Below are 21,424 nucleotides of genomic sequence, written 5' to 3'. Positions count from 1 at the left end.
ACTTGGCAGCTAAGCTGGAGTCCCTAATATCAGATGACATTGGTACCACTTGGTGATATTTTTCTGATCAGAAAAATCTCAACTTTTTCAGGGAACCAGTGTGTCTGGAGTCTATTTTTTTCCCTTTCATCCAAGACAAATGGCACTTTTAGTAAAATAAAATCTTCCAGGGCCAGGATGTCCCTGGAACTTTGGGAAACTCTGGAATTCCTTGCAACTAGCTGGACTGAGCAAACCTCAGCGACCCACACCGCAGAACCCACTGCCCACGTACCCCGAGAGTCCTGGAGAGGCTTTGACCCATGATCTCCCTTTTTTGGGAGCAAAGAAATAAACAGAGGGAGGGGAATCAGACTGATTCTTTACAACAAGGTTTTATTTATTCTTTTCTTTGACACCCCCCGCCCCCCAGAAAAACATTAAAGTTGTTCATCTTTCTTTTATTTGTGATGGTTTTCCTTTTGGATCCAAATGAGCATTTATATTACAGGCTATCCATCTGGTCAACATGCAGTGCTGAACTCTGGCTTTAGGAGAGATGCACTGATACCGTGGGTGGGCCAGCACTGGCTGCCATTTAAACACTGTAACCAAAGGGGCATCAGGCTGGCACACCACAGTGGATGCTGCCTGCAGGGAAGTGTCTCAAGCGCCTTGACTCACGTTTTGTAATAGAGGTGGCAGCGTTTTAACAGCCTAAGGCAGAGCACCCAATTCCCCTCTTGACCCCATCTTACATGCTCATCCTCTAAGAGCAAACTAAAGAGGGAACAGCCTGACCTTTGTCCCAAAGACAGAGGGCATTGTGGGGACACCCTGTCATCTGCCTCCTTGCAAGGGGTCTTTTGAGACTAGTAGCACATCCTGCAGAGTTTGAAATTATTCCTGATAAAGCTCATCCCCCGTCCCACTCACCGCCCTTCTCCCCTCCGGTGACACTTGGACCACTAGGAAGATCAATGAAATCTCTCCACCCTGGCACTGATATATTGAAGAGTTGCTAAACTCACAGAGATTGTCTTCAGGATGCTTTAAAGCAAGAACCTCCTCTCTCTCCATTCCCACATCTGGGAAAAACTTTCAGGGCTCTTTAAATCCTCTGAGGCCTTCAAATTCACCACCCTAGGTGAGTTGAATGTAAAGAACCACTGTGAGCCCAGTATCGTGCTAATAAGTTTACTTGTGACCTACTCTAAAAGAGGATCCCGGATCATACAGCCCTAAGCCTTCTACTTCCGGGAACTAGCTGCTGTTCTCTATCTCAACCTTGTCTTTGTTCTGTAGCTTGTCTTCCTAGCCACTGCCGCACCTGTCCCAGCTATGAAATGCCAAGAACACCTGGTACATGAGATTTTTCTCCTCCCTTTGTTTTTCTGGGTGAGTCCCAAATCAAATCTCTGACTCAGTCTGAGTGGGGTTGCACCGCTCTCCTGTTATCGCTGTGAGGGAAGCTCCCCGCCATCGCAGCACTTAGGGTGCCTTTGTGTAAATTCTGGCTTGTTAACAAAACACCAGCAGAGAAAAACACTGACTGAAGTGTGGCCTGGAGGCTAAGTATATATCCCCACTGGCAGCCATTAAAATGCAATGCCTATGTTTGTACTACATCTGCTGGGATCTGCTTAATGGCATACAACTCTGTATCAAATGTTCTAAGACCAAAACTACGGTATACTTTAATTGGCAGTTAGATGACATTGGTTAGCCCTCGTTTCATATTACCTTGATTTTTAAGAATTGATTAATGGCACTTTGATATTTGGGAGTGTGTTTTTCCCACTCATCCCTTATACAGATTTCTACTAGGTTTGCTTTGTGCAGCCGCTCTTGTGTGGTACAGGCCATCACTGTAGGAAATCTGTGTCCTGGAAAGAAAACGGAGTCACCGATAAGGTGAAGTTCAGATTTGGCAGCTTTGACTATCAGTTTGGGGGCCCTCCTCTAAGTGAGCCAAGCAGGAAGTGGTACTACCTGATACAAATGGATCCTTTTGAATCCGAATGAGCATTTATATTACAGGCTATCCATCTGGTCAACATGCAGTGCTGAACTCTGGCTTTAGGTTGGTCTGGCTCCAGCAAAGAGGGAGGTATCCATTCTTATTTCTGACAAACTGGCAGAACAAAGAGAGAAAAACGGACTCACTCAGATTTCCAATGCGGGTTTGGAAAAGATGTCTCTGTAAGGAACCTAAGCTTTAGAGTGGTGGTTAATTGATCTAAGACTGCCTTAAGTGTCTACAAAGAAAAGATACAAGGTCTGAGCATGGAAACTCCACTTCCTTCTTGGATTAAAAAATAAGTCTGGAGCTTTCTGTTTTAGAGAGTTAAGAAGAGGAGGAAGGGAAAATGGGAAGAGTAGAGTGTGAAGTTAAAGCAAATCTGGGATTCGGGCTCCACTACACATGATGTTTCTTCCCCTCCCACCCAAAAACCAAAAAAACTAGATGCTTATAGCAATGTCGAGAATTTCACAGGTCCTTGGTGAGTTATAAGGAAAGAATGTTTTTCTAAATTGAATTGTGGAGACTAAATGCTTTCATGATGTGTCATTAACTTACTAACACTTGACAGCCCCATGAATTAGCCAAGCATTAGTATTTCTACTTTCCTAACAAGGGAAAGAAAGAGGGATACAATACCCTTGCAGAAGGCACAAATTACTATAGAAGACTGAAATATGATTTATTATTTTTGACTCCCAATTAATTTTCATTTACCAGATTACTGCACTTCTTTTAAAATAATTTTGGCTTTTCATCGCAACATAAATTTTATATTTATTGGTTAAGAATGTCCTGAAAAAAAAATCTATACCCATTCTATTATTTCCTTGCCTTTCACTGAAGTTTTCAGGCAGTTTTTCATTAATTGAGGTTATATTTTAAATCCTAGAAGGAGAAGAGGCAAAGATATGGACAGAGAAACTAGAGACAGAGCTGACTTAGAAAGGAGGAGAAAAAAAGACATAAAGGAAACCAGACAGAGAAGATGGAACTGGTATGTATAGCCTCAGATTTTTGACTCAAATACCACCTTAAATTTGATGGAAATTCCTAAAGATTCAGAAACACTGCAGGGCAAAAATTTATCCTTTTTTGCTACTCTACAGCAGGTCTATTACAAAAACACCCAAACAAAAGAACCCCAAAGAAAAATGAACATAAGTGTCCTCACCTTTTTTTACCTAATTTATCTTGGTACCCCCAGAAATAAGAATTCAAACCTCAATAATGTATTTACATAGTAGCATGGCTTACTATAAAATCTTTTTTGCATTTATAAGGTCAAGATACTAGCCCCCTTATTTTTAACATGGGGGGTGGGAGTAGAAAGAAATAAGACTGGAAAGGTCAAAGTGCATTGTGGGGGCACCCCAGCCTCACCAGCCATCCATTAGACTCCACTGTGAATTCCTTTCATATTTCTCAACCAGCTGGCTTGAGTTTTGTTAAGAGAAGTTTTCTAGGCCCTTTGGGTAGGTTGGGACCATCTATGAAGCTGTTCTCTTTGGCTTGGAGTGATGCCTCTGGGATGCAGAAACCTCAGCAGGTCAAAGCAGAAAGGATTCAAGGGAAGAAAAAGATGGCCTTCAGAAACCAAAGAGAGTTCTTTCTGTTCCTAGTCTTTTGTTCCTCCAACTGGTACATACATCTATGTTCTCTCCCTGGGTGAGTCACAGCACATGACAGAGGACAACTCACGCCAGCCGTCTATGGTTGAGCCTGCATCCGAAACCAGCAGGGAAGCCTGCTGCTGCTCCGTGGGGGTGGACCTGGCTACGATGCACTGGGTGGTTCAGAGAGGAAAGCACAAAAGTCCAAAAAACAAAGCTGCTAATACAGGCAGTGCTTAATAATGTGGGATCCCCTCTGGTTATCTCATGGGATGGTGGGGTCATAACTAATTCATTTGGCTTTTGTTAAAGAGTCTCAAGATGGAGATAGACTTAGCCAAAGATGGATCTGATTCCTTTTGGGGCTCCTGGCTGGTCACTTGCTTAGGGCCTGCCTCTTTCTTCTTTCCTGTACCAAAAGTTCTCTCCTGAACCTCCTGGGTAGTGCTCAGTGCCCTGGAATCCAAGGAGGATGGACAGACAGGAGGGGTAAGAAGCAAGTGAGAAAGAGTCGACCCCAAGGTGTGGAATGCTCCCCGTCACTATGACTCTGGCACGCACTGGTAACAGGCCTCTAAGGGTCTCAAAACATAAAATGTGGAACTGATAAAAACAGCAAAGTTCCTTAACCTTCAAGTCTCATAAAATCCCTGCAAGTAGATGACCATCTGCTCCCCTGCTGCTATGCTTTTCTCCATATAACCTCATAATATTTATATATTATAGCTGAACTGAGAAATTAAAGAATCTCTCAATTTATCCCTGGCTCAACCCACTAAAGAAATACTTTGTTCAACAATGAGACCTCCAGAGTAGGCTTTAGAAATAGGATGTAATGAAAATTTGAGAACTTTCCTAAAAAGACCAAAATTATTAAACTTTGCTTCATTATTTCAGGAAAGACCTAATTTCCTGCTGTGGGCTTTCACTGATATGTGGACATTTCATATGCACACCTCAACCGTCCCGCACCTTCTACAGTTTCAGATCATTTTGCGGAATGTCCCCTGGTGAGCTCCCACCACACGTGTTTCATGAGAATGAAGCATTCCCCAACAGCAGAGGGCAGAGGCAGGCAGATCAGCAGCTAAGCTTGCAGGGGGTGGATTTAGCCATCTCAGGAGTTGGATCAAGGCTACCATGCAGCCAAACAAGGGCTGGGCTGTGAACAGAAGGCAGAGGACGCTCAAGTTCATCACAAAGGCTGTACGGGGGTTGGGGGGGCAGATGTGTGTAGGGTAGGGAAATGCTGGTTGAGTGGTGCAATATGGAGCCATCTTTTTGTGGTCCCAGAATCAAGGGAGGGCAAAGTCCACAACACAACCTCTGGGGTTTGGCTTCAGAGAAATCTTTTCAGTGATCCTAGTACCAGAAAAGGGACAGTGAGTGGGGAATGGAAGTGGCACCCAGAATAGAAACTGGTTCTTCAGCTAGAAGAGTGGACAGTCCAGTACATTGTGTTCATGGCTCATGTTGAGCCTGGGGGCCACTCAAAGGTCCCACCCTAACGGTGTAGGTGCCTCTTTCCTGACCCGGCTCCCAGGGCATCTTGGCCTAGAGCTCCATCTCCATGTCTGAAGGTCTGCTGACACTCTGTACCACTAGAATGCTGGTAAAAAGTGGTGGTTGAAAGATGGAGAGAGACACTCAGAAAAAGGAAGCCACGTGAATTCCCCACCAGAAGTCTGGGGCCATAAGTGGAAAGAGGCGTATTTAAATGCAAACCCAGTTAGTTTTCTCTCTACCTTGGTTTCTTTTCTTTCCCTCCCTCCCACCTTCTTTCTTGCGTTGAGGAGATGCTGAAGACTAAGATTAGGGAGGGAAACTGGATGTAGAGCTGAAGATCCTGAGAGGACCTAAGTTGGGTCACACTGTGCATCTCAACGGCTGGTGGCAGCCCCAGTTGCTTGGAGTTTCTCAAGATGCTGCCATCCTCTTTAATCCCAAGAGAAGCATGAGTCTGGAGGTCTAAAGGGGCCTCTCTTCAAGAGAAAGAGCAGAGGCAGAATGTGATACCTAGGAAGGGATGTCCTGGTCAGCTAGTAAGAGGGAAGGCTGGAGTTCATATTTAGTCAGAGGTGGAAAGAAACTGTTATAAGATGACTGTGATAATGAGTTCCGTGACTTAGCAGAAAATTATCTCATTTTCTGTACTTAATAGAAGGGTAATGCAGGTTAAAGGATAAGAAACCTGATTTCTGGGTCAGGGGACCACATGTGTGGTACTTCATACCACTTTATTCAGGACTCAAATAATTGTATGTGTGTTTAAGGAGTTCAGGTGTCCCGGAAGGTCTCCTAGCACAGTAAATTTGGTGTCTGTAATGTTTGCCAGCAAATTCCATTTTTGGTAGTTGCTCTGCCAGCCTAAGTTGCCCCTAGTGTTGAAATGGCATAGGCATCACTTCAGTTCCCTTAAAACTGTGCACTGGACTTGCTGGCTTGGAATGGGCATCCTGCTGTAGGCCTGTCCCTGGGAAAAACCGCACTTCCAAGGTAGAAGCAAGCAATTTGTGCGCACAAAGCAGCCCATAGTAGCACTTTGGCATGAAATGACACCGAGCAGAGGAAACCTTTAACAATACAAGGCCCAGCGTCTGAGTCTTATGTAACAATCATGCCTGTTAGGATCGGGGTGTCACACAGTCACGTTCACATTCCTAGCTACTCCCGAGCGCACAGGTGCTGAGCAGGAGAGGGAAACAGAAGAGGGTCTAAGAGTGGCAGACTTTTGTCTCTGCCTCATTGGGCTCCTGCCCTGGGATTACTTTGGTCTGGGGGCCGGCCGCCCAGGGGTCATGAAGCTCCACCAGTATCTAGGAGAGAAGGTGGGGCCATGACAAAAGGCCCCACAGCTGCGTGGTGGCATCTGGCATTTCAGGGCCGACGCAGCTTTGCCATCATTCTCTTACAACCAAAAAAACAAAAAAAACAAATGAAAATAAGAAAAAAACAGCCGCTGACTGCTCCTACCAAGAGGTAGAGCCTAACGGGGCTAGTGGAGTATAAAAAAAGTGTTTATCTACTGTGATCTCCACCCAGGGGTCTCTGAGTCTCCACATAAGAGGGCCTGCCTGGCAGCCTCTCCGGGGGATCCTTCCAGCTACTGAGACCATGCATTTCCCCAGGTGAGAACACGTGTCCCACCGATGGACAACCTGCGCTAAAGAAGACTGATCAGCCAGACACGGGCTCTCGTTTTCTCAATGCTTCTGTTTTGGGAGTTAGGAATGAGAGAGTGGCCTGAGGCTGCCTTCTGCCCAGCTCTTTTCTGGGGAGGGGTAAAGCCCAGTCCTGGCCTGGGGAAATGGGCAGGGCCACCGGGGCCTCAGGCTTGTCACGTTGTGTGGTGAGGCCCCATCAGAGTCACTTTGCTCGGAGCAGCAGCCCAGGTCTAAGCTGAGGTATATTTACTAGTCATCTTAAAGTATCCTGACAAACTGACCCTCAACCACAGACCAGCTGCAGAAGCTGCCAGACCAAGGGTCCCTCCTTCCCAGGAGGCCCTGGGTAAACTCAGACTGACTCTCACATTGAAGCTTCTCGTTTCAATCTATGGGCCTTCCCCATCTCCACAGAGGTCCCTACGGGGTGATGCGCAGCCCCTCTTGGATACGTGTGTGCTGCCCTCTCGGGGAGTGGCGGGGGGCCTGGGCCTCTGCCACTGGCCTCGCTGCTTTTGGCTCAGCACCAGCTTTGCTGCTTAGCAGAGAGGCCCACTGCCCCCAAGGCCAAGGCTGGGCTGCTACTCGGTCTGCATGTGCTGTTACAGCCGGAACACTGTTCTACCTACTCCTGTACTGGCTGGAAGGCACACTCTACCTTGAAGCCTCACGTGCCCTCTTCCACCCTTAACCCCCCTCAGGGTTCCCCCATGACCTGCATCTGGACGACTAAAGCTGGACTCCACCTCTCCTTAGCTGGGGCCTGGCCACACCGGTGGTTGAATACTTTTAGAATGCTATCCTTCCCAGAGTCTATGCCCTGCTGCTGCCCCTGGGGGACCTCCCTGGCCTCTCCCAGCACTCCCAGCACCCATGCACGGGGAACAGGCCTGCACCCACCCGGGCACCCTGTTTGCCGCCTCTGGCCCTCCCCTCGACGGTGCGGGCTGCTGGGCTATGGCTGTGTGCACCCAGACCAGCCCTGACTGCTGCCGCCTGGCACCCTCACTCCTTCCACGTCAGCTTCCTCCCCACTCCCTGTGTCCACCCCTTGGCATCCAGTGCTCCTGAACTCAGCCTGTGTGCTTTGGGGGAAACGAGCTGTAGGAAAATGCAGGAGGTGCTGCTGCAGTTGCTGCAGTGCTCCAGCGCCAGCAGTGCTGGCAGAGGAGCAAGAGCAGGTGGCGGAGCAGATTCCTCTCCTCCGGTGTCCAGGACTCCTCAGTTAAGAGCTTCAGGCTTTTTGGGGCAACGGGCGTGCCTCTGGGCCAGCTCGACCCCTCCACAGCTCAGAGAAGTGTGAGAAGGGGCAGGGGCAAGCAAAGCTGTCCTCGTGCCCCTCCTCCCGTGGGAGCAACCCTCCATGTTCTTGTATTTTCTTTCCCCAGCAAAGAGGCAGAACTATGGCAGTGCTCATCTTGCAAAGGGAAATGAAGCAGTTTGGTGGGTGTGACTGGTTTTCCTGTTGCCTTTCCTCCTCCTCTCTGATAATGCACCGTGTCCTTCCGTCTTCCTCTTTCCTCTTCCTCCCCCCCGGGCTACACTGGCTTCCCAATTCGGTCTTGTTTTCTCTATGTGAGAGAAGGGCATGCATCGGAGGGGGGAGCAGCCTCTAGCATTTGTCATCTTCTTCTGTGTCACTCAGGAGGTCGCTGACAGTGCCACACATCCCGCCCGGCCCTGGCCCCCCACGCCTCCGCCGCCGGTAGTGCCCGTTGGGCATCTGCCAGCTGTGCCGCAGGGGCGGGGCTGAGCCGATGGTGTTGGACCGGCCCAGGCTGGTGGCCACCGCAGCTTCGAAGGTGAGCGTCTCCTCCTCGCCACAGTCTGAGGCATGGGAGTCTTCGTGCAGGGACAGGTAGGGCTCGGAGATGTAACGCTGTGGGGAGGGGTGTTGGCTCTGCTGTGCCTGCCTGGAGTTGGAAAACTCGGCCAGGCCAGCGTCGTTGCTCTCCAGAGCTTGGGGAGCCAGCGGGGAGCTGCCCTCGCTCCCATCAGCGGGTGGAGAGATGCTCCCAGTGTGTCGTATCAGGGAGCTGTAGGAAAGAAGGGGCCGAGGCTTCGGAGGGACGGGTGGGAGCTGCCGGCGACTTCGTCGTGGGGTGCTGGTGTCAGAGATAGAGGGGATGGAGCTTTCACTCAGGGAGCCCGTGCCCTGTACAGCGGGAGAGACATGGCTTGTTAGACTGGGTCTGGCAGGATCCCTTGGGACCCTGTTACAGTCCCTAGCCCCTCTTATAGAGAGCCGCTGGAGGCCCCCCTGCTACAAGTCATGTCCACTCAAGGATGCAGGGACTAAAGGAGACTGAGGGGACTAAGATACATCAGTTTTAGCATGCAGGTCTTGTTAAATGCAGATGTGGGCCCACAGGTCTGGGATGAGGCCTGAGAGTCTGCATTTCTAAAGAGCTCCCAGGTGCTGCTGGTCCATGGAACAAACACCCTGAGTAGAAGGATGTGGACACTCCATGTATGTATACGAGTAGCACATGGATGGAAAGATGAACTACATGAAAGGTAAACAAAGGATCCAGAGTTTCTCTGGGAGAGCTTTCCTGGGAAGTGGTCTGAAGGAAATGGCAAACACCTTCCATCATCTTCCCTTTTTGTCTCTGTGCACTGCTAAGATTCACTTGGCTTCCACAGCCACACACTCACCTGCCAGTTCAGCCTCACTGGACCTGCTCACCTGTTTCCAGGTGTCAATAAATAGACCTCCAGGATGACGTGTCTCAGGGCATGTGTGACCTATGAGCCACCAGCTCAAAATCCCTGGGGGACGGCTCTTCCCAAAGGCAGACTGCTGGGTTTCACTTCCCAGGTGGTCTCACTACTCAAACAGGCTCCTTGAGGTACCAGGACAAGACACAGAAGCTTCTGTTCTACACTAAAACTTGCAAACCACTTCTCTAGAAGTGAACTTCTCAGCTGCCTCTGTTGCTGAACACCTGCTATAGCAGCCCCCACACTTCCCTGCTGCTCACTGTGGTTGAGCGGGTCTCCTGTCTGGGCTCTGATGGCCTTGCAGAAAGGTAGGGCTGGAGGGGAGGTAGTAGGGAGCAGGAAAGCAGGGCCAGAGAATGTCTTTACACAGCACTCCTAGTAATTTCTTAGGCACAGGCTGGTGTTTCAGCCACAGGCAGGAAGAAGAGATGGTTTTCCCAGGGATGGCTGGAAGCTAGGCAAATGAGGTTGAATCACCATTCCAACCGACACCAAGGATCGTGCGACTGGTCAAAGAGACTTTTCTGGCTGACACATTCGTGAACCTGTTTATTGGAGCTGTGGTTCTGAGTTCTGAGGACTGAGATGGGAGGACCCCTCAGAGGACTCTCAGGCTTGTGGGGAATTCGTATCAGTGCTGAGTACACAAGCATCAAGTAGCTAACTTCTCTGCATCATGGATGTAGATTCCTGTGAAACTGAGGCTGGTGTGGGTACTGCATGCCCCCATTTTGTGCCTACTGTTAACAGACCACCCTCCCCTGTCTTTGCAGAGGCCTGGCTTCCCCTCCATGCTCACCTGTCTGTCGGGGGTCTGTGACCTGCCCTCACTGGGAGACCTGGACTGGCGGCGCTCTGGGGACTCCCAGTCGGCCTGGGTCCCTCGCTCCTCGGAGTTGCAGCGGGAGACATCGGGAGAGAGAAGATGCTTCCGCTCTTTTGATCGGCCCCGCTCTCTGCCCCCGGAGCGGTGGGTGTCGGACTTGTGGCCTAGGGGATGACGAAAGCAACCGATCAATCATAACTCCGCCCATGCTGGCTACTGAACACAAAGAAAGATAAGTCCTGCAGCCTGGGACTGGGACACTGAAGAATTCTGGCATCTCCAGGCATGCCAACAGGGGATCTGCAAGGGATGCTGGAGAAAAAGACTGGAAAATTACCCTGTCATGAAGAGGTAAGGTACTTATGGCCACTGGAAAGACATGTATGTCAAAGGATGCGATCTGTTCTCTTCTCCTCCTGTTTATGCTAGATACGGTCTAATAGAAACTTTGCCAACAATCTGGCCCAGGTATTCTCTCTAAACGTGGGTGTGTGACATTTTTAGGGGAAAGATGGTTATCAGTAGAAGGGAATTAAGGAAGTTACTGTGAATTAAATAATGACACACAGCATGTAATGCCAGGGTGAGAACCCTGGGATTGAAGCCAAAGGATTTTAATTAGTCCCTTTTCTGCTACTTACTGGCCCTATGATATGGGGCATGTCATTGCTTTATTTCCTCATCTAGTAAAGAATTTGAACCAGACTAATGGTTTTCTATCAGAATGACCCATTTCCTTAAAAAGCAAAAAACTCAAATACAGAAAACAACTCCCATCAGGCTGTGTTGCTTTGTTCCACGGTGGGAGTCGGTCAGGGAACCCCCTCTGGTAAGGCGCGTCCTCCCTTCCTCCACTCTCCCCAGCCTCTATCTGGTTTGTTACAGTGATGTTTCAGTCCTTGCCAGAACAGGCCTGTTAGGGCAGGAGCTGGAAAAGAAGGGAACACGAAGCCCTCCTCACCTGAGTCAGAGTTCAGGCGATGGGCCGACAGCCTCAGAGAGGAGTGGTAACTCCGGCGACGAGACTTGTAGGTGTTTTCACTGCTTCTCTCCATGGAGAATTCCTCCAGCCACGAAGAATTTGGACGTTTATCCCGAATAGTGGAAAATGAACGTCGCATGGAGCCAGGATCCGTCATCACCTGCAAATACAAGCCCGCACAAGGTCAGCATTAGTTACTGAGAAGGTCTAAACGGAAGGAAGAAGGGGAGCTGAGACAGTTGAAAATTGCACCTTGTACCCTCCCTCGACTCCCTCTTGCTCAGATCTTAGCTGAAGAAGGCTGTTCCCCAAAGGCTCTATGTTAATACAGTCCCTGGTCTGGCCAGTACCTGCATTGTGTTAAAACGTCTACACCATGAAAGGGGCACATGGCTCAGCCATTGGGTTCTTTGCCCTTGCCAGAGAACTTGCCCCTCAGCGTCAATGCTCAGGAGAGCCTGGGACCCAACAGCTCCTAAGAAGACGCTGCTCTTCCTCCATCAGTCCTGTCCTGGCCTCACCTGAAGCTCTGGCACTTTGATTCACCACAGATGTCAAAACAGATTCACAAAAACTGCTTGTCTCTGTCAAAACTTGATGTAAGACAGACAGACAGAAAAAAGGAGCCAGGAGGAACAGACAAAGAAATGAGGTGTGGCCTGCACTGCTTAGGACAGACGGTCCCGACAGCTGTGTGGGTGACCTGCAGTGTGTGCTAGAGGGGCTGGGCAAGGAGACAAGGAAGGGGGAATACACAGGAAGACCCCTGGGAATTCCTGCATGGCTGGCTGAGTCTTTAGGGTGTTGAACCATCTTGCTGGCTAGCGTATTGTGGCTAGGGCTTCGCTGAAAACACACCATGGAGGAGCAGATGCTAGAGGAAGCCACTGAGCCAGGTTTTGCTTATAGGAAAGGGGTTGGGGAAGGTCAAGGGCTCATCTGAATATATCAGATGTTTTTTCAGAACCTGTCAGTTTAATACGGCCCAGGATACCACTGCATATGGTGGGTGGCAGCTGCTTTTTACCTGGGGATCCACAGTCAGGCGTGGCATGGAGGATGCCCTCCCAGATCCCGCATGCTCCCGGGTGTCCGAAGGAAGGTAGATGCCATGGTTAGAGGGCTGCACGCTTTTTAATTCACTAACCTCTGGCTCCTGGAAATAAACACACGGCCGAGCTTGTGGGACTTGGTTCCACCTCATTGCTTCTTACTTCCAGTGGATGATTCTACCTCCTTCATACCAAGAATGGCTTTTAGAAGAGTGACTTGCATCTTTAAGGTCTCTGTTGTACGTGGGTGTCCATATATAGACATATGTGGTGCATAAGGTGCCCCAAACAGCTCTAGCTGGGACTGAGAGGTAAAGATCACCTTTTTTTAGGTAAGTACCATCTTATTTATCACTAAGCAATGCTTCAGATTTTATAGCTTTGTAAAACATTGGTCACAATACTTTCTAGATAGGTGACATTTACTTTCCGAGAGTTGGTAGTGTTGGGTTTATTCTTTTAATCTGCAGAAATGATTTATCAGAGACCAGGATTCTAAGGAAAGTCACCAATTTCTGACGTCAAGTATATCTTCTCAAACTATCAAAAAATGTGGTAGTTGACTACTGCCAGGGAAGTTCTTGCCTAGTGCAGTACAATAGAAATATAATAGAAACTATTTACATAATATATATCAAAATATTCTGTCAACATGTAATCAATGCCAAAAAAATGGTATCCTTTACATTTTATAGTACCAAGTCTTTGACGCTGTTGTGTGTTTTAGAGCACATCTCAATTTGGACTGATCATATTTTAAGTACTCAATTACCACATCTGAGTAATGGCTCTTGTATTGGTCTATGCTACTCTAAAACATTAGAAAGTTGGATTGGAAATCTCTTTGGTCCTACCCAGCTCTTTTATTTATTTTCCTGGTTAAAGAAGTTTAGTCTGGCAAATGTACATGCTCTATGCAGGTAGCTAGTAGAGTTGCCTTAGAAATGTTTATATGGACCATTGAAGAGACCTAGGAATCTGGAGATTATACCAGAAAAAAGCTTTTTTTTTTACTTTTAGGAGCTGATACCCTGAAAACCTGGATGTAAGAGTAGGGCACTGCTAAAGGAAAGGGTACCCGAGATTGCCCCTAAGCCTCCATGGTTTCTGTTGTGATTAGAAAAACTGCCTTCTAGGACATATGCTATGTGCACGTGAGGAAGTTAGTGTTTGCAGTACATGCTTTATAGAGCACACAGGTCCAACTCAAAACAGACGTGGTAACAACTGCCATTTACAGGTGTCAGAGGTGGTGCAAGACGCATGCACACACACAGATCACAGCCACGCCTCAGGACGTGGAGCAGGGGTCCCCAAGGGATGGGCAGGAGCACACAGTGGTGAGTGTGTAGCATGGGCTGACACCTGACTTGAATTACAGACGCCGGTACTGACAATGAGATGAACACATATCCAGAAAGTCCTTGCACTATGGCTCAGCCCTGGGAAACCCAGGGAAATGAAGATGCAATAAAGATTTGCTCCCTGTGAAAGAAAGGACACATTATTGAGATATTTCCCAGCCAGAAACCTCACCAGGCAGGCCAGCTGTAAAATGCTGCGAGTTCCTTTGAACCAGCAAACTATCTGTACCAATTAATCCCTGGGCCTTGGTGCTAAACTCCTCAGGAAGGCAGGCAGTGAATTACTCCAAGGAGTCCCACCCGCCTTACTAAGAGCACACTCAGGCACTCACTCATACACTGGTCCAGCTATTTCCCTGTGTAACTACTTACATTTCCCTGTCTCAGCAGCCACTAGAGACAGAATCACCCATTTGTTTGAGCTACTGTTTTGTCCCCCTCTGGAAGGTAACCATTCCATGAGACATGCACTCCACAACCAGACCACACCCACACTCTACCCACATCATCAGTTCAGGATGGCTCTGGGGTGCACAGTAGCAGTGGGAGGACCAGGAGAGACAAACTCAGGTGAATTACAATCAAAGTGACATGGAAACCCCTTAGTATGAATGATCTATACTGACTTTTGGGTTTTGTCTTTTTCTTCCCAGGCCAATGAATACTTGGGCTTTAAGTCTAAGCTCAGAAGGGAACTTAATCTCATGGTTCTTGGACTAAGAATAATGGTAAAGTCTATTACCTTTTGGAATCACATTTTAGCTTTGTATTAGAAAAACCTAAATTCACTCCATCCTCTCTTACCCAAGCTTAAACTTGATTTGCTGGGTTTCTTAGGAATTTTACCATTAATGCTAATGAAAAGCTTTCAGCTCAGGAGAGTGCTTTTAAGGACTTCCTAGAATGCCTATGACCTTGTAGAATTGTGACCAAAAAGGCCAGTTTGCCTAAACCCACCCAGAGCAGAGGTAAGAGATTATTCTGTATCTCCTGGTGGACAGTGAGTCACTGTTGCATATGCTACTCAAGTTCTCCAGGAGGTGGGCATTACTAAAGGCCGCCTAGGGCATCTCTGTGTTGCCAGAGGCAGTACCTTGCTACATTAAGCTGCCTGGTTTGTGCCACATTCATCCTAAGGCTCCACATCAAAGGCAAGATTTTATTTGCGACTTTAGCTTCTACACTGGATGCTCTGGGGCATCAATTCAGAGAGCTTGGCTTGAAGCAATTTAAGTTCCTGCAGCAGGTGAGGGGTCTCTGGGATTGTAAAACCTGAAGAGGGAACTCAGCTACGAGAGTGGGAGAGATCAGGAAATCAAGGAACTATTTTTGAGGTCATGTAACTCATTCATTCACCAGAGACCGCTGTTCCTGGAACTGTCCATCATCGGCTGGGTCCATACAAGCCAACTGGAATATTTCCTGGGGGGAGAGTGGACTCATCGAAGGGTATCCACCATGGCCACTCCTGAAAAACAATGCCGAAGTCAGAGGTAATATGATGCCTTAGCTGCCACTACGATTCCCACCCCAGACATGACGTCCTTCCCAGGAAGGACAACACCCTTTAGCCAGCTTATAACTTGGAACATATAGATGCCTGGCTCTAGAATGAAAAATTTAAAAGCAATGGAAAAGAGAAACTTCTGTTTTCAACCTACCTTTGAAACCATTCATCATTCTAATGGAGACTAGCCTATCTGTGTGACAAGTGACATTATTTGTCACACTCAGCCATGGAAGACCAACAGTAGATTGTAAACCTGTTTCCCCTCAATTTCTTCATTTGGTGGAATAGTGCCATAGTTTAAACTGTGTTTAAATATTAAGGAGTCATGGTCTTTAAAAGAGTTCCTCTGTTTTCAGTAAGAAGATGGCTTTATCAGGCCAGCATCTCTGGCTTAACTAAACAGTTCAATGCCATGAACATTTATGGAAGGGCTTCTCTGTTGGTTTTCGGACTGGGTGGAATGATTTCAGAGGTGGTGATGAGGAATGAGGACAGCGACCAACTGGCCAAGCATTCAGAGGGCTCTGAATAAAAGGCATGGAGCCCCATCATATGTCAGCATGCCTGGTATTAAACCACTGTTTGATACCCACAGACACGCTTAGACCGCTTAGCTGGGTGGGAGAACAAGAGCATTTGGCTGTTTCTGGAGCTAGGAGGGAGAGATGGGTCTCCCCCAGTGTCACGCCGAGGCTCCGGGAGAGCCATTTCTAGTTGAGTCTACAGCTGGGGATGCTGCCTCCACTGGAAAAGGTGAGGCATAAACAAGGGTTGCCAGTTGCTTAAAAACAACCCATAGGTACTTAGACTGGATCACAGACAGATTTGAATAGCAGAGAATCACCCAACCTGTCCCCTTGCTGCCAGGGAGGGCTTTCACTACATTTTCACAACTGCTACAGAGAGAGCTGATATTTAAAATGACTGCTTAACTGTCAGTCATCTTCCTCAGTGTGCCTATTCCTAAGAACTACCGGGGACAAGAAGAACATGCTGTATAAGAAATGGGTCCCTTTTTGTCTTACAAAAATGTAGACAGGACCCTTGGAATCACTGAATAACTCTTAAGAGTCAGGTAATTTGAACCAGAGTGATGTCCTGCCTTTAAAACCTTGTCTGCCTTCTTGTTGTTAGGATTAAGTCCGGAATCCTGAACCCGGCCTCTCTCATGATTTGGTTCCTACTGTGCCAGCCTCCTCTTGCTCCAGGAATTCCAGACAAACTGGACCCTGTTCTTGAATATGCCAGGCTTCTTTCTGCCTCAAGAAGCTATTATAGACTGTGTCCAGACAGCAGATTGCTTCTCTCCAGCTCCCCTGTCCAAACTTCTTTCATGTTCCTTTGAATTTATCCTTCAAAATTCTTACTAAAAGTGACTTGCTTCAGGAAGGGATCTGACGCCTCCCCCGCCATGCCCACCTGCTCAGATCTCCCTCTCATGCATGCACTCAGATCATGCTGCAGTTTTTCTTCTTGCCACTTAACAGCACTGTAATGAAACCACTGGAAATGATCACTTTTCTTCTTCCCAATAATTGTTTCTTATCTGGTTTTACACCTACGTAAGCTCAGTGAAGGAGGAGTTTTACCTGTTATGTTCACCCCTCTACTTCCAGGACATCTCCAATCTGTACTGGGCTCTAGAAACACAGATGGTCCTGGTGGGTCTCTCCCAGGGTCCCCGTTTTAGGAAATGCATTGGAAACCTGAGGGTCATCTTTGATTCTTCCTCCTTCTTTATTACATGTACCAAATCCTATCCATTCTTGCTACTAATTATCTCTCCCCATTTCTATCCTGTTAGCCCAGCCAATCATTAATAATTTATACAGCCGCAATCCCTGACCAAATGGTGTGCCAGCTCTCAAACTGCTCCCCTTCCATCCACTGAGGACAAACTGAATTCAAGACTTACCTTTGAAAAGCCCAAAACTGACCATGTTCCTCTGGTACATGCAACCTCGTTTTCCTGCTTGTAATGCTCCTAGAGGCTGGCCTCTGTGCAGCTCTCCAAACTCACCTCCACTGAGCTCTCTGTACTCCAACCATCCTGACAGTGTTTAGGATCCTTAAACTTCCCATTCTTTCAGCTTTCCTGAAGAGCTTGCCTTCAGGTCTCACTCAAATGGTACTTCCTCAGGGAGGCCTCCCCTAACCCTCCAATTAGGTGACGTGCTTCCTTTCCACAACATCTCAGAAGCCCAGCCTTTTGTATGTTGGCCAGCTTCTCAGCCATATTCGATTTCAATAAATACTGGTTAAGTCAATGACTAAATGAGTCAATAAACACATGGGAGAGAAGCTCCTATGATCCTATGATAAAGTTATTTTGTCTCACAAACTGTGGTAAGACAGGGATCTAGATGGAGGAGGGTGACCTCCATTTCTAAGCCAAGATGCCCTGAAAAGCACTTTACACCCTTCCAATGAGGAGCTTCTGCTGCTCCAACCATACCTCCTTCCTGAATAGACCAAAGATAAACATCTGCTTGTTTTCTGAAGACAGGAGAATCCATACCCTGATACCTCATCACATCAAAACTACTTGTAAAGAAAGATACAGGGCTCTAGAACAGAGCCTAGAAGCTGGTCCCTTTCTTTTCTTTCAAGAAAAGAAAATCCAATGTGTTGGCTTGTGACCTGTGAGAGCAATGCTTTTCAAAAACAGGTCTCCAACATGACAGGAGAAAAGAAAATAATGGTGTGTGAGATTCCAAATGGCATTCTGACAGGGCTCATTCCCAAGCCCTGAATTTCACTCCCCTGATAATTATTGAAGTTGTGATATTTAGTGACTGTTGGTTCCATGAGAACTTGAACTGGGTTCAACGCAACCACAAAAACTCATTTACACTGGATAGAAGGATTCCTGCCCTTGGGGTACTCACTACTTGCTTGCTGAGATAGCAGGATAGTGTTATAATGAGATACGTATGCTATCACATATGACTCGTGACCAAACTGGAGTGAAGGTTTGCAATGCCAAAGAATGGGCAGATTCCTTAATTAGGGTTTTATTTCCACTTCCAATATAAAAAAAATTGTTTTTTTTGCCTTATCTAAGGTTCCTTTTGTTCATTATAGTTAACAGTATAGAGGGAATGCTCTAGTTAGAAATGGGCTTAAATTCCAGTTCAGTTTCCTACTAGCCATGTGGCTTTGGGCAACTTATTTAACCTTACTGTCCAGCTTTTTCATTTGAAAGTGGTCATACTAATATAGACCCTTCTTCCTTTGTCCATTCACAGTGCTCGCTGTCTCCTGAGCTGGCCACCGTGCTGCGCAGGCTTAGTCTGCTTTGCTATTACCCTGCTGAATAACCTTTCTAAGATACAGAACATTGTCTTTTCAACCGCAGAGAAAGGATCATTCCGAGTTCATATTATTTCTCTGGCACTTCCGGGCCTACACAATGGCATGCGAGACCAAATGCAAGCAGGAGAGCCATGGACCCTTCAGTTATACTCACAGGCCTGAAACGGGGTCCTGCCGGAGGTAAGGCAGGGCTTTGGCATTAGCGATGATCTCCTGGGGCAGAGATGAGGGCTCCATGCGCTGGAACATGGGTGCATTTTTCTGTTAAAAGCGGGAAGGAGAGAAAAGGAACTCAGTCATGAGTATGGGGTCTGCTGGCATGTGGCGAGGGGGAACACGATGTACTTGGGTAAAACAGGAGTATGATGGATACTCTGAATAATTTAATCTTTGATCCACTGGGTTTTGAATTTCATAACTTCGAACCCACCAACCCTAGAAAGCTCCTGGGCCCTGTACCCCTTACCTCTGCTTTTAAGCCCCTGCAGGGCACCGTGCCCCAGGGATGCACTGGCCTGTTCCCACGGGGGCCCCCATGTGGCTCCTCAGGGCCCACCCACATACCCACTGTGCTGCCCTTGACCTTCACCTGCTCTTCCAGCTGCTGCCTCTGTTTCTTCACCTTACTCTGTTTATAGTAGTCCATGATCATCATTGCTGCATAGATTTTGCCCACGGTTAGGTCAGAGGCTAAAAGCACAAATGTGGCATGGAGGGGAGGAAGGGGAAGAGAGGTGGGAGAGAATGAGGACACCTCACAAGTTCTGGCCCCCAGTCTCTGAAGCAGGTGTGTCCTTTCAGCCACCCACCTGTCCCACTGAACTGAGGGCTCCGTGTACACCAGGTATGAAGGACACTAAATGAACAGGAAACCATATCCATCCCCAGGGAGCTTCCACAGCCACCCAGTGAGCGTGATGATCCTGGTAAGCATCCTCCCCACTGGTCTAAATTTCCGTCTCTGAATAACAATACCCTTCTTCCAACTGCATGAGCTCTGCTGAGCAGTATCACGTGCAGGGAGAGAGCAACGCAGCCAAGAAGTTTCACCCACAACCACAGTGACCTTATCCTGAAACATGTTTTCAACTGGTAATGACAAAAGGGACTTAAGAAGTGGGTAATTTTAGTTTTCTAAGGATAAAAGATGACCTTCTTTTATCTCCTTGATTACTCTGTGTACCCCCAAAAGATGTGGCCTTGTCATACTAAACCACAATGGCAAGGTCGTCAGGAGGAGACCTCACACCTTTGGGCATGGGCACAAGCAGATCTAGCATCTTCTGGGACAGGTGAGGCCAGATGGCCAGGGTCTCCTTTTGTAGCTCCGAGTCTAGCTGCTGCCTGTCTGCACCGCCTAGAATAAGATACATTATTAATAAATAAAACAGACACTGAAATACCAAGGACTGAGGGAGTAGGTGGGGGGTAGGGGCTGAATCAGCATGGCACCTCATATTCTCAGAGGAAGTTCTGGCACTTAGTGACAGTGGATCTTGCAATCCTGGGTCTTTCTGCTGAAGAAGCAGAAACACATCTTGACTCCCATTTTTGGTGACTCAGGGATATCCTGCCACAGAGAATTGAGCCCTGAGACCAAGATCAGCTTCCTCATTCATTCAGAAAACCTCCTAGGTGCTCAATACATCCAGGGGAAATGAAAACTGCCACAGGAAGCCTCCCCTATCTTGTTATATATTCGTCAGTTCTTCCAGGGACTCTGACTCCATAGTCTGAGTGACCTGTTTTTAAAAAGGATTTGGATCAGGCAGGAGCAGGGAGGCTGGAAGTCCACCTGGAAGTAGTGAGTCTTCTCTCCTAAATCACTGAATTGGAAGTCAAGAGGAGCAAAGTACTGCCATGGTAGCACCTGCCACAGAAGTCTCTCAAGACATTAAGGATACTGCACAAGGGAGGGAGAAATTAAACTCATCTGTTCAACACATATTCCTGAAATGCCTACTCTGTGTCAGACACTGAACATCAATCATATACTGTTAAAGCTGCAATGAGCCCTCAAGATGATCAAACCATTCGTTTTACCAGGAAGAAACAGCAAATATTATAGTTATTGAATCAGAGGTGCAACTAGGACCCTAATTTGATTGCCAGGTCCCTGTACTGTCGGATGGAAGAAAGTTCAAATATCCTGTCCCGCACCACCCGCTGCGAGCTGCTCTGGAATCTCTCCTTCTTAAGCTTACCTTTGGCAATTTTGATGTCCAGAGCCGTCCGGATCAGAGCCATAAGGGTGGAGGTGAAGTGGACAGTCATGTCCTCAGCTACTGGCATATTCATTAGGACCAACCTCTGTGTGAAAGAGAGAAAAGACACAGCAGGAGAAAAAAAATAATCGAAAGAAACCTTGGTGAGAAGGGGAGAAAAGTGCAGAGGTCAAATGCAGAGACAAAAAAGAAGGGCAAGGATTCCCCATCCCCTGTCCCAGCCCTACTCTCCCTGCTTCTCACTTATTGCTACTGTTTTGTTTTTGCCTAGGGAATGATGCCAAATTCCAAGGGAAGGGGGCCTAATCATTCTGTAGGACACCTCCCTGGTCCTAAGAATGCCTTTAAATAGGCATGGGAAGTGATTTCTAAAAGAAGTGGCTCAGGGAAAGGAGTCAGCTCTGGCAGGCGGCTCCATTCCCTATTTCAAGGCTCACTGTGTTTGCGCTTGTCCCATGAATACCCCTGAAACGCAAATGCAAAGAGAGTGATGGGGGAGATTTTGCTTTGCTTATCTGACTTGGAAGACATATCCTGATGCCCCCTTTTTGAGTCTTTAAAAGGTGAAATTTGCCAGGATATGATTGAGCATGCAGAAATCCAACTTATCCAAAGGATGAGGTGGAGCAGGATAGAAAAAACGGGGA

The 21,424-nt window shown here is 47.6% G+C and overlaps 1 protein-coding gene and 1 long non-coding RNA gene across 11 annotated transcripts in view; one reads left to right on the top strand and one right to left on the bottom strand.

Annotated features, from left to right (window-relative positions):
* Positions 1–373: 373 nt before the first annotated feature.
* The window catches only part of CACNA1E (calcium voltage-gated channel subunit alpha1 E), a 454,989-nt gene continuing 433,938 nt past the window's right edge, over positions 374–21,424 (bottom strand). For 5 of the 10 annotated variants that reach the window (XM_057507926.1, XM_057507925.1, XM_057507928.1 and 2 more), the window contains 9 exons: positions 20,757–20,862; positions 19,802–19,909; positions 19,142–19,242; positions 18,707–18,813; positions 15,084–15,195; positions 12,339–12,467; positions 11,291–11,471; positions 10,303–10,493; positions 374–8,934 (listed from right to left, as the gene is read on the bottom strand). In XM_057507926.1, coding sequence (XP_057363909.1) covers positions 8,392–8,934; positions 10,303–10,493; positions 11,291–11,471; positions 12,339–12,467; positions 15,084–15,195; positions 18,707–18,813; positions 19,142–19,242; positions 19,802–19,909; positions 20,757–20,862 — 1,578 coding nt within the window. In that variant the 3' untranslated portion in view covers positions 374–8,391. Of the gene's footprint in view, positions 8,935–10,302; positions 10,494–11,290; positions 11,472–12,338; positions 12,468–15,083; positions 15,196–18,706; positions 18,814–19,141; positions 19,243–19,801; positions 19,910–20,756; positions 20,863–21,424 lie in introns of those variants that run through there. The other 5 variants (XM_057507931.1, XM_057507930.1, XM_057507935.1 and 2 more) reach the window with 2 other exon arrangements.
* On the top strand, positions 10,473–17,968 carry LOC118922807 (uncharacterized). Its single transcript, XR_005028900.2, has 4 exons — positions 10,473–10,680; positions 14,381–14,455; positions 15,087–15,220; positions 16,372–17,968. It is a non-coding gene; the product is annotated as an uncharacterized LOC118922807 (long non-coding RNA).

The sequence above is a fragment of the Manis pentadactyla genome, chromosome 9 (genome assembly GCF_030020395.1).
Source record: "Manis pentadactyla isolate mManPen7 chromosome 9, mManPen7.hap1, whole genome shotgun sequence".
In the NCBI taxonomy this organism is placed as follows: domain Eukaryota; kingdom Metazoa; phylum Chordata; class Mammalia; order Pholidota; family Manidae; genus Manis; species Manis pentadactyla.
The sequence above is the reverse complement of the archived record's forward strand: the minus strand, read 5'-3'. Positions and strand labels throughout refer to the sequence as shown.